Source organism: Pygocentrus nattereri, chromosome 26 (genome assembly GCF_015220715.1).
Source record: "Pygocentrus nattereri isolate fPygNat1 chromosome 26, fPygNat1.pri, whole genome shotgun sequence".
Taxonomy (NCBI): Eukaryota; Metazoa; Chordata; class Actinopteri; order Characiformes; family Serrasalmidae; genus Pygocentrus; species Pygocentrus nattereri.
The window spans coordinates 30,447,029-30,462,500 of NC_051236.1; the positions used below are offsets into that span (position 1 = coordinate 30,447,029).

Below are 15,472 nucleotides of genomic sequence, written 5' to 3' on the forward strand. Positions count from 1 at the left end.
CTGTGTAATTGGCAAGTGATTCCTAATGCTTGGGCACTACAGGTTATGTTTTGGACAAAATAAGCCAGGTGTCCCCAGACTTAAAGACTGACAATACATAAGTACATCACTGTATATATGTCTTTATGATGGAATTACCTGAAGAGGTCAAATACATGAAGGTAATGTAAAAAGGCAGAGTAAGGGAGATGACAGATATCTCATTAATTCTGCTTACTTACATGTATATGTTCATACATGTGCATGTGTGTGTGTGTGTGTGTGTGTGTGTGTGTGTCTTTGGCAGCAGTGTGCCAGAACTCATCCAGCAATACATCTGTCATGATACTGGAGTGCAGGGAAACATACTTCAACACACATACACCTCACACATATACTCTCTCCACTGATTCCAGCCCATCTCTCTCTTTTCCCTCTCTCTATCCCCCCCTCTCTCTCCCTCCTGCAGGTGTGCTCTCTGTATGTTCTCCTTATCCTCCATCCTTATCTCCTTTGAACATCCCTCTCTCATCTGCACTTGTCTGTACACCCCCTCGTCCCCTGCCTTCCTCACTTCACTCCTGCAGAAGCAGCTGCCTCAAATACAGTTGCCATAAGCAAAAAACATCTCCATACACAGTACAAGCGTGTGGCACTGCAGTGAAAACCCACCGTGTTGCTGTAATATGGAGAAGCTAAAACACTGTGTGTATGAGTTTACTCTAACATGGAAACCCTAAAAACACTGTCTGTATTTGGAATGACCTGGTCTATCTCGAATTCTCCTGAAGTTTGAGGTGTTTGAACAGTGAGCGAGAGTTGAGGTACATTAGAAGAGAGGTGTTGTTTTTTTCCATTGTGCCAAACTCGCACCAAACCATGATGTCCAAACTGCGGTTTGAACCAGCCCATGAATTTGGGTGGCATTACTCCCCTAATAATAATTCAAGATTCAAGAGTTTTATTGTCATATGCGCAGCAGAACAGGCAGTTACACTGTACAATGAAATTCTTACTTTTCCTGTTCCTCCATTCACCAAATATAATCTTAATATAATCTTAGAATTAAAAAATAGAAAAATAGAAAATATAAGAATAACACTAAAAACAATAGTAGTTATATGTGCAAAGTTGAAAGAAAATGAAATTTACATGCCTCTCTTCTGTAACTAACTATACCACAGGTATAATGTACATTTTAAATGAATACCAAAGTTAAAATGAATAATAAATAGCATTGGTTGCAGAAGGAATACGCAAAATATTACAAAATATGATTTAATATTATGTATATTGTGGCTAATAGACAGAAGTGGTAACACGGAGGTTCCCAATTCCAGTCCCAGAGACCTCATGCTCTGCTAATTTTTATGTTTTAATTAATAATCAGGTGACACAAAGCACAAAAATGCACAAAGTGTGACGTCAACACGGCGACCCACTGCTAGTGCACTTCAAGTGCTCAATTAGTCTAGATAGTGTGAAAAAATTAGCCAAAGAAATTGGACATCAGCCTATTCAGCTGTGAAGACATTGGTATCAGCCACATAAATTCAAGTTTGCTGCATCCTTGAGGGAAAATTATTTAAAATGTGTGTGCGTGTGTGTGTGTGTGTTGCTGTAACATGGAAAATTTAAGAAGCTTGGTGCTTTTAATGCTCCCCTGAAAAGACGTGGATGATTCATGCATTTTACTGGGGATGCAATTGTAGAGACTTCTTTACAGTGGTACAGACAGGAACTGGGGCCTTTGATGTCTACAAATACAGCAATTTTAATAAGTATTTAAAACAAACTTCAGATCTACATGTATCTTATGAGTTTTTATTTGTAATGAAGAGAATGGCAAAGCTGAAAAAAAAAGCTTTCTTCAGGGATTATTTTGCCTTTGATTTTACCTCGCTTCTGTTTCCCTCTCATTGGATCTCTTTCACTTTCCTCTCTTCTGTTTTACCCTCTCTTCTTTATTCTGCTGCCCTCTCCTCTGTGCAGTGGTGAGGGGACTGCTGAGCACTCATTAATATTTATATTTAATTGATTCCAGCTGCATCCCCTGCAATATATGAAAGTATATATGTATATGTGTGTGTGTGTGTGTGTGTGTGTGTGTGTGTGTGTGTCACTCTTCACTTATCCATGATAACGCACACACATGCACACAAGCCACATAAAGCTCTGTAGAAAACCTGTACTGAATGTTTGCAGCAGGTGTGTGTGGGCTGGCAGTTTGTGCGTCTGTTGTGTGTCAGGGTAAAGGGCTGGCTATGCCTGATGGCTGGGTTGCTAATTGTTATTTTGCTAAACTCTCACTGAGCTCAGCAGGGGATCGGGCCTCTGCCAGCCTCGGGAAACTAAACCTATGACACGGATCAGCAATAGTGTGTGTGTGTGTTTGGATGTGTGATTGTGTGATAGACTGCATTAAGTAATTTCCCTTCTTAACAGCTTTTTCTTACTATGCATAAACAGCATAGCATAAACATACAACTGTGAGTATAAACAGACATATGGGCTGCTACGAAAATGAGCAAATATGGCACATTTGTGCAAAGCTGTGAACGCTTGCTGCAAATGCTTGCATGCATTTAAAGATTCTTATTTAAATGATTAAATCTTATGAAAGCGGTAATGGAAATGTCTAAATGGTGATGAAACCTCTGGAAATTATATACTCAATACATTGTTTTTGAAGAAATCAGAACAGTTAGGTTCACATTTTTAAAGGAAAAATCCATTTTTTTCAAAATCTCCATATTATTGAATGGTTATGATATTAATAAAGCAATTCAGAGTGTTTTGGTGTGCAAAGAAACCTATACGCTCTAACTTTGTTACAGTGGTGGTGACAGTAAATCTACACATGGGGGGGGGACTGAGTGCTTAACTCCATGCATTGTCAAGAAGGAGAAATGGCTGAAAAACAGCCAAAGAGGAGAAGATCTGAAGAACAAAGACTGAGAAAGAAGTTCTTAGATCAGGCAAGGGCGAAGAACTGTGTTATCATCATCGAGGCGTTTCAAGGGTGGAAAGACATCTGACAGTTGCTAAGACTGAAGGTGGCTTCCTATTCACCAGCTTCTTGCTCCAATTTTTCCATTCCTTCCTAAATGATACAGAAGTTATAAACTGGCACCTCTTGTTAGAATTTTCCCATTCTACCTTAAATGATGCAGCAGTTACATTCTGGCACTTGAAGTGCCATAACACAGGCAGCTTTTGTACAGGCATGACATCGGCCTCTAGAACTGAAGAAGCTCAACAGTCAAGTTTCTGCAACAATCTATGATAGGCACAATAAATATGACATTAATAGGATATCAATCCCCCCAACATGTTTAAAAGTTCAATTATATTCATGTGCGGAAATATTACCTCTTGCTTCAGTTTGCAAGATTTACACTAGTAAATGAATGATTAGTTTACCCCGGTGATAAATGAGGTTTTCACCTTCACATGGGGCTAGGGAACCACCACCAGGCAAAGCACTCATGTAGAAACTCTAAGCATGCATCAGTATAATTTTTTTTCAGCCTGAGCGCAAGTGTGTTTTTAAGTACTTGTCAATACTGTTTCCAATATCACAATGAGTAACCTACTTAGAATGAACTTGTTAGTGTAAAATGAGTGCAGTGTAACAGTTTAGTCACTAAAATCTAGCTGATGTTACATGACATGCAACAGCTAGCTATGCCAACACCATAGCCCTATTGCATTGGAGAAGAGTGGGTTTTGTTGTGTGCAGCTGTAAATAAAGTATGTTTCATATTTTTGATCCTCACAGCTCATCTGTCTCTTTCAACAACAGTCTCTATAGCCCAGTGATAGCAGGTATCACATCACTCAAAGCTCACTGGTTGAGTTTTACATCTTGTTGGACGTCTTGGCTGGTTGAGTTGTAGATGTCCTCTAAAGTCAGACATACACTGTGCGATTTCATAAACCTTGTCTCTTTGTCACTCATGCAATATGTTTGACTAGATTGTTATTTACAGGCAAAATCTGTCTTTTATGTGCTCACACTGTACAAAACTGCTTGGTCTGATTGACATGCTACATGAAACACAGCTTTTACAGACAGATTTCTTCATGAACAGCTTCCAATAAGGTTGTTTCATTCAAAATAACATGCGAACAATACTTTGCTGCATTGACAAGCACTGAAAATGACTGCACAACTATAAATTTTATGACATATGGCATCCGGTTATTTCTTGTAAGAGTATGCTCCTATTAAATAAACATTCAATGTATTAAATAAAATAAATAAATTAATTAAATTGTCTTGACAGTATAACGCCTGGCTGTCAAGTACACACTTACTGTCAGTGCAGTAATACATCAGTCAACTCTGCCACTTCTCTAATGTCCCTGAGGGAGGAAATACGCGCCCACAATCCTTTAGTGACTCACTCATCAGATTAGTAACAAACTCTGAGCTACAAAGACACACAGTGGTGTTATGTAGTGCAGATGAATGAAGACTAATGTCGACTGCACACTTTAAAATGAGTGCACAATATGTGCAAAATAAGCAAAGGTCAGTTTTGTCATGCATGACATTGATAGTGACAGTTGTAGCAATTAAGTTGTTTTAAAGGGTCTCATGGGTGCTCTATGCCCCAGATCTGGTACATCCGGTTATGCACACAAGCACACACAATAATGATCCTGACGATATATTCTTTCTCTGCTCTTGTCATTTGATTACATACTGTATACAAGCACTGATGAACAGCAGTGAAAATCTTAGGCTCAGCTGTTTTCCCACAGGCTGTAATGACTGTCTTCCCAATAATGGTGTGAGGAGCACTATAATCTTCAAACACGAAATTTCAAATCAATGCAAGGCTACTTGTGTCTTCTGACATATGGTTTTCGCCCCCGGAATGGAGAGAGAGGATGGGATGAAAATAGCTTGCAAATGACAGTGGCTTGCCTGCATGTGGCAGAGTGAGACCTGTTACATAGAACTGGCTCAATCCAAACATACTAGATGAGTTTACACACTGATCCCAGTGTGAACCGTAACAACAACAAAAAAAGTGCCACACCTGTAATGCAATATATTGGATGCATAACACATACCCTTACTCATCAAACCCAAAACACACAGTGCATTAGACCATTAGCATAGCCTTATAACACACAACACCTGTCAGAAACATAATACTAACCTAACACAGACCAGACCTATAGTCATAAACATAATACAAGCATAACACCGTAATACAAAGACCAAATAGCCACAACTGCTACACACAACATGTCAGGTCTGTGACACAGATTGAGTTAGACAAGCAACACACAGCACGTCAGACCCCTAACACAGAGCAAATCAGATCTGTAGCGTAGACCCAAAACAAACTGCGCCTTAGACCTATCATACACAGCACAACAGACCTGTAACTTAGACTAGACCTGAGCTGTAATACAGTGCATAAGACCTGTAACAGACCTGTATCACACCTGACACACACAGCATGTCAGACCAGCAACATAGACTGAGTTAGACCTGTAACCTCACAGCGAGTCATAATATAACACAGATTATATTACACTTGTAACACTCAGCATCTCAGACCCATAGCACAGACTTGTGTCACACTCATAACACACAGTCAGGGATGCACTGATATGGGAACCATATCACCAATATTTTACAGGTGCCGACGCAGATATCCAATGCTTTACATCTACATTTCTCAGTGTGTCTCTTTCCTGCATAAAGAATTACACGGCTGCCACATCTGTCCAATTTCATGTTGCCTCCAGCTCTCGACAAAACTACGACAGGTGTCTTCATGGAAATTACTATTTTCTAACAAGCACACCTTCTGTCATTTGTAACTGCAACTGTGGCACTATGCCATGTCGTGGCACTTTACTGTAATCAGTACAGTGTACCGGGAGAGGTGCTGCCAAAACTGGAACTGCAGTGAAAGCATGGGTGTGACGAGCTACACCAAGGTCCAGACTTCGGTCATTTCAGAAGGCTTTGTAATGCCTCCATTCATGATGTTTGATGTGGAAACTGCACCATTCTGATATTGTGGTAGCCACTCATGGGCACAGGTCTACCAGGTCAAACAGAGAAATGATACTTGTCAAGCCACACTTTTGACATTAGATTTGTTTTCTGTGAGTGCTGTCACTGTGTTGTGTTCAATCAAATCATTACACGCTAAACCATGATCCTCCTTATTTTCTCAGCCCTTCAATCACTGCTTAGCAACTGCAATAGCCTCAAGCTGGGTCATCATCAGCACCCTTTCTGTCTATAACTAGCATGAGGACACAGATTCTCAGCAGTTTATGAAGGGTTTTATGAAATTCAATGTAAAAACAGCAAATTTACAACAAACAACAGGCTAATATACAACATTAAAAAGGTAAAATGTGAGAGTTTATGAGGGTAATTAACAGGTTGACACGCACAGCAGTTAGCTTAGTCACATGATGTAGATCACATTTCTGCAAAATAGGACTCACTAAAATTATTGTCCTAGTTACGGCCCTGGGTAGCACTTCTACAAAAGCTTTACTCTGTAAGTTACAAAAAAGTAAAGCAAAATATATTTTTTAAGAAATAAATACTTTGTTGTTATTTCATTAATAGAACTCTTAAAATAAGCTGCTTGTTAAAAGTCATTGCTTGAACCAGCTGAAGGCATGCTACACATGCACGTGGGTACACATGACCAGGACAGTAAATGGTAAATGCTACTAGACATGCAGTGTCATACGTCCAAAATCTGTCCTAAAAAGTGTCCTTCTATATAAAAATCTGGCTAATAAATTATGATTCTGAAAACGTTTCAACAAGCCAAATGTACCAGCGTGTATTTAGAGAACACTGTAGAGACTCCCGACAGTTCCATGCATACACAGCACACCAAGCCATCATTTGAATTTGTCTGGGCTGGTTGGTATTTGTTGGGTCCCTGAGATCTCTGAGATGCTTTTACTAGTTGAACTCCCTTACTGGAGGCCCTGTGTGGCTGCATTTATCTGGATGTCTGTGATGAGTTTCGGTATGTTTTGCTGGGTTAAATCAGGCATGTCTGGCAGCTCTTTCTCTTGAAGCTGAACTTGGCAATGAAGCAGAAGCTTGACGCTTATCAGCATGTAGTATCAACACCTCCATACTCAACATGCCTAAACACGCTGCACTACAGCACTACAGCACAAAACACGACCCCACAGTGAGAAATATCTCTTGCATGACAGCCATATGTATGTGTGTATTTACATGGTCAATGCAAAAGGTTGGGAAAGATCACTCCATCAGAACTACAAGCTCTCGCTCTCTCTCTCTCTCTCTCTCTATATATATATATATATATATAGTGTGTGTGTGTGTGGTGAGTGCAGAAGTAGACGTCTAAAAATGTTTAAACTGTGGCCAAATTTAAGAATTTGCAGCCAGAAATATGGCGTATACATGACGATGGTGTTTTCTAAAAATGTTCCTCTGTAATGAACTTGTGCCTGTCTGTCATGGAATCTGACATCGCCTTATTCTCCTACTGCATACTTCATACTCCATGAGATTAACTCATCACTGATCTCAGTAGGCTACAAAGAAAGAGTTCTAGTAAAAAAACTGCTACTTGCTGTCACGTTAGCTATCATGGTGCTAAAGTTAACGTTTAACTGAAATTCCAACAAAATCTGATGCAATTATTTCCATATCTGATCAAACAGATGCAAGATGGTTAAAAGTAGTTTTGTTATTAATGACAGATAATTTGTGAATTTGGAGCCTATCCCAGCTGTCATTGGGCAAAAGGCAGGATACATACTGGACAGGTCGCCAGTGCATCGCAGGGCAGACAGACAGACAGACACATTCACTCACACCAAGGGGCAATTTACAGAACCAATCGAGCGCACAACTGTATTTTAATGTGATTAAGGTTAGAAAAAGAACATTCAGTAAATGTATGGTATGTTTGCATGTGTAGCATAGGGAAAGAGAGAGAGAGAGCGAGAAGGAGAAAGAAAGAAAGAGAGAGAGAGTCCACTACAAGTATATAGAGACAAAAGGTGAAGAGGTTCACAGTGAACAGCTGAAACAGCGCTGTTACAGTACAGAAAATTAAAGAAGACGAAAAGTCTGATTCATGAATTCTGGTCTGGAGGATTAATGTGTGTGTTACCAAACCAGGCAGGTGGGTATTGAGCAAAATAATTGCATGAGAGCAAAAGGTTTTAGTTTGTCTGTTTGTAAGACACACATGCCACATTGCCACTGTGCAGTTAAACCACAGAAAGCCTTTATGCAAGACAAAAGCTTGATACTGAGGAAATAAAAGTAGAGTGAAAAAAAATGAGTGAAATAAACTTGACAAAATATTATAAATCGACCAAACTACTTAAAAACTACACATATACCCTTCTAACGTTTTCTCCACCTTTACTGATTAGAATATCTGGACTCAAGATATCGGTCAACACAGAATACCTACATACACACACACACACACACACATACACACACACACACACACACACACACACACACACACACACACACACATACACACACACACACACACACACACACAAACACACGTTTTCTAAGCTGCTATTCCTTCTGGGTGGTGCTGGAGCCTATCCCAGCTGTCATTGGGCGAAAGGCAGGATACACCCTGGACAGGTCGCCAGTCCATCGCAGGGCAGAATACCTGCCCAAATCCAGTAATTGAAATAAAAGAGACTTTGGTCCAAATGAATGTAGCGCTGCAGGTAGGGGTGGGTGATATGGCAAAAAAATATGACGATACTTCAAGAAGTTTTTACAGTTCACATGTCACAATATTTATTTTTCTGACATCTGATAAGTTGACAAACGAGTGGCACATTTTAAAATGCTGTCAAAAGCTATGAATACAGTGATTTATATTTAATATTTAATGTTGCGCTGCCAAGCATTCAAACGTGCAGTTGAAATGTTTTTTGATATCTACGATACGCTCAGAAAAACATCTCGTTAAATGCTGTAGTGTAATTTATCCTGATAACAATACATTTTGTCATATTGCCCAGTCTTAGCTGTAGGCTCACCTCTCAAATGCTGGAAGATCTAACCATTGTTAAAAGGCTAAATCAGTAGTGCAAAGAATATTCAAAAAACATGTCTCATTATTTGTTACATGTTAGATCAACAGCAGCTGCCACCAATGAGCTAAACTAGAGCTAACAGGTACACAGTTAGATGCTGATGAGTACTCATGGGATTATGTATGAGGTCTTTTCTCCTCAGTGGAGGATGTGTATTGCTTTTTATCATTTCTGGTGCGATCTAACATCAGCAAGAGTAACATGAGATTTCGAAGCATAAATATCTCGGAATGAATTTTGTTAGGGATTTTTTTTTTAGTTAGCAATAAAGCCGCACTAGCTATGCCATCTCAGTCACATCCTTAACAACGCGGCTGTGGCAATGTCCTCATGTAAAAGCACTAGTGTTTCATAGCAGCGGACATACTTGATCATTATTATGAGCAATAGACTCAAATTTTGCAGTCCTGTTAAATCATAAAACCTGCACTGTTGCCAGTATATTCTTTCCATCGTCCTGTGATGTAACTGATGAAGGGTTTTTCCAATTTCTGCTGTCGACTATGACGGAGGAATAAACCAGTTCTTGATTTTTTGAGAGCTACGAGTGGCAAACAAATCATTGTTGTAGTCCGCGATCACCCACCAGTAGTAATTTATTTTACCTTAAAGGAGGAATTAAAATTCCTCTAATAATAATCCATTTTCACTAGTATCGCTGTCACCACAGCAATGTTTTCTTTTCTGTATGCTGCCATCAGTCGAGTAACATTAGACAGTGTTTTCAGCGCCAACATGTCAGACTGCACAAATCCTTTAAATCATTCTTCACCCCAATATCTGCAGAATGTTACATTAGTTTCATTGTAGATAATAAAATACTTATAGTAGTTACTGAATAATAATAACAAGTTAATTACATCCAAAGCTCTAGGTGAGAACAAAAATATTAGATGAATTTTATATATTTAATTTATATATATAGCTTATATTTAAGCTTTTCCCATGCTAAGATGGAGTTTTTTTCACAGGGTAAATCCAGCTCCAGTGCAACCCCCTGCGCTACAGGCACTAATTATCTGCATGCCAGAGCTGCACTTAACGAGAAAAGCTTAAAAAAGGCACAGAGCGTGACAGCCTGCAGCCATGGATCCTCAACCAGCTCTGACGAAATCAGCCCTACTTCTCACACACACACACACACACACACACTCAAAGTGGGACCTCTAAGAAAACATATTTCTGAGGGGGGATCTCTGTATCAGTCTGAGAGGGGATGAAATAATTTCTGTTGGACTTCATCTTTAATCTTTCCACTGAGGAGAAGAAAATAAAAAAACGCTCCACCCAAAGAAAACACAGCAAAACTAGTTCCTAGAGATTCAGACTCGAAAACCATAATCAAATAGAGACATCAGTCCCTGCACATGCTGTACGGATATGTACCAAAGTCAGATGTAAATCGCTAAATCCTAAAGCTGCATTTACATTACAGCAAACCGAAACGCTTACTTCACAATCTGTTGGACATTTTGTAGACGTGACACTGTAAAATTTCCTGCTAATTCCTTCCATCAACCCTGATTTCAGTAGGCAGTTTGAATGGCACATGATGTAATGCAACGGGGCACTTTCTGATGATCTCATTTGCAGCAATCTCAACTCTTTATCACTCTCTCTGCATGCTTTGCGCTGCTACTTCACCCCCCCACATACACAGAAATAAATGAGAAGCAAAACGAAAATCGACTTGCTGCGCTGTAACATAAATGCAGCGTATGGGTAGGAAATATGGTGAAAATATCACAACGCTTCAAGAAATTTTCTGTACCAACTGCCCCCAAACTCCTCTTGTCAATTCTCTTGTAATGTACAACTGATACTTCTAGCTTTAACTGTACGCTGGAACACACAAGGAATTTGGTTCCAGTCATTGGTGTCTCTCCAGGCTTAAATGCAATATACAAGCAAAGTAAGCACAATTTACAGAAAATACATATTATACAATTTACACAATATACAAACTGTTTTTTTTCTTGGAAGCAATAATGTCTGTTTTTGGGGGCCTTTTTATGTCATATCCATTGGCTAATGACAGGCTAATTGTGTCCAACAGATACAATGTTGATGAGCGCAGCATCGCCCCCGACTTTGAGCGTCGCCTTCACAAGTGTTGGATTATGTTAGAAATTTCACACTAATCTCCGAGAAGTCAACATTCCCATCCACATGGAAACCACCCACCCAAAATTCCTCAAGGATGTCCCCAGGCATACTCATTACAAAATTACATCTGGCCCTGCGAGATTATTGAGAGTGACACAAAAAGAGACATTCCACCTAGAGTCAAATTCAGAAACCATGGTCAACTATCAGTAACCTGCACACAGCATAGTCAAACATATGAAAACAATATATAAATAAACTCCAAACAACACAATGGAGAAAGAGAAAAGGGCGGGGAGAGACAGAGAGAGAGAGACAGAGAGAGAGAGAGAATGATAATTAAGAAAGAGAAGTAGAACAGCTCTGAGAAATGAAAGCGTGCCGTACGAGAGTAAAGTGTACTTTACCTTCCAGCACAGTGAGTTTGGCGCTGGTGTTGATCTCTCCCACACTGTTAGTGGCCGTACACTCATAAATCGCCTCATCTCTGTGTGTCCTCAACGGCTGGATCCTCAACACCGAGCCTGAGCCATCATCAAACTCAATCACCTGATGTATGAGCGTGCACACACACACACACACACACACACACACACACACACACACACACACACACACACACACACACAATATCAGATATCAAACAAACCTCCCAAGTCCATCTGCATCTTTATATACGCACTTTACAATCAAATAAGCAGAACTCTTTTACAGAATCATCACACAAACACACACATCCCTTTCTTTGATCATAGCAGTCAGCTACACACTTCTTGACAAGGCACACACACACATACATACTCACACAGAGTTTGATCATCCGCAGAGGGCTAATGTCTACGCAGCATCTTCTGATACTCTTCATTTGGCGTTCACAAAAGTGAGTGCAGCACCACTGGGGTTTGAACCCAACATCAGTCAGTTCGCTCACAGCACACACACTCACTTTGATGTGCCTGACACAAAGCATGTAATTGCATCTGACCTACCAACAAGCCGGATACTTAACCAGCTAATAGTTAACCAAACTTAACATCATCCGCCAATTTATCAAACTTTTCAGCCAGGTTTTAAAGCCTTCCACAGTACTAAGTCTGCTCTTTTAAAAGTGACTAATGATCGTTTACTTAATGCTGATTCTGGTGATTGTTTTGTTCTGGTCTTGTTGGACTTGAGTGCTGCATTTGACACTGTCCATCATGATATACTCATCAAGCGCTTGGAACATTGTGTTAGGGTCAAGAGTTTGGCTCTAAATTGGTTTATTTCCCATATTAAACATAGTTAACACCGGCAAATATTTCTCTTCATCTGTGGCCATGGCACCTGGGGTTCCACAAGGGTCCTTTTTAGGCCCTGTGCCTTTTCCATTATACATGCTCCCCCTAGGCCAAATTATTCATAAACATAACATCTCATTTCACTGTTATGCAGATGATCTACAGCTATATTTACCTTTAAACCTTGGAAATCAATACTCCTTAGGAAGACTTTAAAATAAAGGAAGTTTTTAAAATAAAGCTTAAAACACATTTTTATCAATTAGCATTTAGCAGTCGTTGATCTGTGTACTGAGGTCTGTACACAGTTGTGTGAATGTATGGTAGTGGTGTTCGGAAGGTGGGAATCCTTTTTGTTTTATTGTAAAGCACTTTGGTTTTAAATGTGCTATATAAATAAGATTTACTTACTTACTTAACTCCAGGCTTATAATAGGGTTTGCCCAAATACTAGACACTAAAGGGGATTAATCATGTACATCTGATGTTGTATGAAATACTGTTTAAGTTTCAAACATACAGTTCACACTCCAGTCCATACAATCCATATATGCAAAAACAGCTTGGGTTGAATTCACTGTTTTTGTGATGCCACAAATACCAATGCATTCACATATATCCACCCATTCAGCTAGCAGCAGTTTAGCCCCACCCATTCACATTAAGTGTTTCAATCTGGGCTTTTATTTATTTATTTATTTTTTAACGAGACAGAGGGCAGCCAATAAAAACAGAGCGTATTTATATATATGTATATCAGTCTTAAAGACACAGTAACGAAAAAAAAGCAACCTATTTAATATTAAGGAAGAAAGAGAGGTTGGATTACGACTGGGTAAAAAGTACAGCTTAATAAGAATTCTGTGTTTTGATGCATAAAATCACAAAAATATCATAAGTGTCAGAAAAAAATACAAAAACAACAGAACAATGAGATAAAAAATGTGCTGTCATGTAGGTCTGTCACAATCGTGAAATTGATGATGATTAATTGCTCACAAATAATTGCAATTAACAACTTAACAACTCGTCTTTTTCTTTTAATAACTTTTAAAGTATGCTCTTTAACTGGACAAGTTAGCTGATTAGCTGTCTTAATTCCTAGCTGTCATTATTCAATACTCTCAACTGACCACAGACAAAGCTGGAGCGCAAATAAACAAGCATCACCTCTGCCCTCACCAGCTGTTATAACACTATAGGGAAGATAGAATTGTTGTTGTATGATGTGTCTCACTAAATGATTTATTTATTTATTTATTTATTTACATGCACTTGCCTCAACTCAACTGATTAAAATGCATCCACATTCACATTCTGCTTGTTGCTGCATAAACACAGGATTGTGAAAGCAACTTTTGAAAATTATAGCAATCTTAAGCAAGCTTAAATGACTGCGATCAGGTAATTATGCAATAGTTGTGACAGACATCATATTATTTCCTTGCAATATTGCAAGAGACAACAGGAGCACAATGTGATCGCATAGGGCAACTTAAAAATCCTTTGGACTGTTAAGCACTTGGTCAGTATCAAATACTCTGTTTTACTGTCATATTAGTGTTGCTCCTTACATGCTCCTTTGACTTTTAATTCTGTTGTTACAGTGCTAACACAGATTTATTTACGGTTGCCATAGCCACCCCAGTTTATAATAAAGTAGCCAGTGAGCGAAAGCACAAGGTAGGTGTTTTGAATAAAGTAGATGGTGAGGGTTTTTTCATCAACACAAACACACCCACACACCTCAAAGCGCTGGGAGCTGACTTTTTTCCCCTTTTTCATCCAGGTGATGCGTGGTTTTGGCTCCCCCACCGCCTGGCACACAAAGGATGCCACGCCGCCAGAGATGCCTATCTGATCTTCAGGAGACTTGATGAAACTGGGCATGCCTAGGAGACAGAGAGAGAGAGAGAGAGAGAGAGAGAGAGAGAGAGAGAGAGAGAGAGAGAGAGAGAATAATTATTTAGATCACACTTGTAAGACATCTCAAAATAGGCTGCCCTTAAAAGCTTGGGGTGACCTAACTTCCAGAAATTCCAGGATAGAATGGAATCAGTGTGGAATTACTTTCATAACAGACTTTCACTTTAAAGATAATGGTGAAGAGTGTAACGTTTATCCTTATGTATGTGTATATATATATATATATATAGCCTTCATTACTGATGATGTGAGATCACTAAACGAAAAAATTGCATCTATCAGTTTGTAATGTACCCTAACAGCTGGTGTACGCCCTCTGCAATGCATTTGATTAACTTACAGTAATTTCATTCACTTCAAGGGTGGAATACAAACGCTGGGATGCTACAGTTTCAGCAGGGTTGTGTACGACTGAATAATGGTTGCCAAAATAATATACAAACAATTCCTTAACACTGACATGTGTGCCCAAATTACTCAGGTACTCAGGTACTTAGCCCATACACACACACACACACACACACACACACATACACTCACACACACACACACACACACACACATACACACACACACACACACACACACGCACATTTTCTAAGCCGCTTCTCCCTCAGGGTCGCGGGGGGGGCGGTGGGTGCTGGAGCCTATCCCAGCGGTCACTGGGCGGAAGGCAGGATACACCCTGGACAGGTCGCCAGTCCATCCAAGGCACTTGGCCCATATATTTCTTAGATATCTTCCTATTTGTACGTTAGCAAGTGAGTTTACTTCACATCACCTAACAAGCAAGAAATCACTAAGCAACCGATCTGGGATCAGTTTGTGTTAGCTTCTTAGCGACTTTTGCGTTCCACCTTAAATATGGCACCCCGTTACTTTAATGGTGTGACGGGGCCAGGATATACATTAACTGCAGAATGATTTAAGGCTGGGCAGAACATTTGAATAAGAGGCTAGCGATTAAGAGGCCAACGTCAGCTTCATGTATCAAAATTAAAACTTAATTGTTTCCTGTAACGGTTCTATTGCGCGAGTGCAAATGACAGTTGAATCAG

At 39.6% G+C, this 15,472-nt stretch overlaps 1 protein-coding gene across 15 annotated transcripts in view; it reads right to left on the bottom strand.

Moving 5' to 3' along the window:
* Positions 1 to 15,472, bottom strand: part of ptprfa (protein tyrosine phosphatase receptor type Fa) — a 349,840-nt gene that overhangs the window by 190,275 nt on the left and 144,093 nt on the right. For all 15 annotated transcript variants that reach the window (XM_037535019.1, XM_037535014.1, XM_037535013.1 and 12 more), the window contains exons 3-4: positions 14,235 to 14,380; positions 11,616 to 11,757 (exon numbers count right to left, since the gene is read on the bottom strand). In XM_037535019.1, coding sequence (XP_037390916.1) covers positions 11,616 to 11,757; positions 14,235 to 14,380 — 288 coding nt within the window. The remainder of the gene's footprint in view (positions 1 to 11,615; positions 11,758 to 14,234; positions 14,381 to 15,472) is intronic.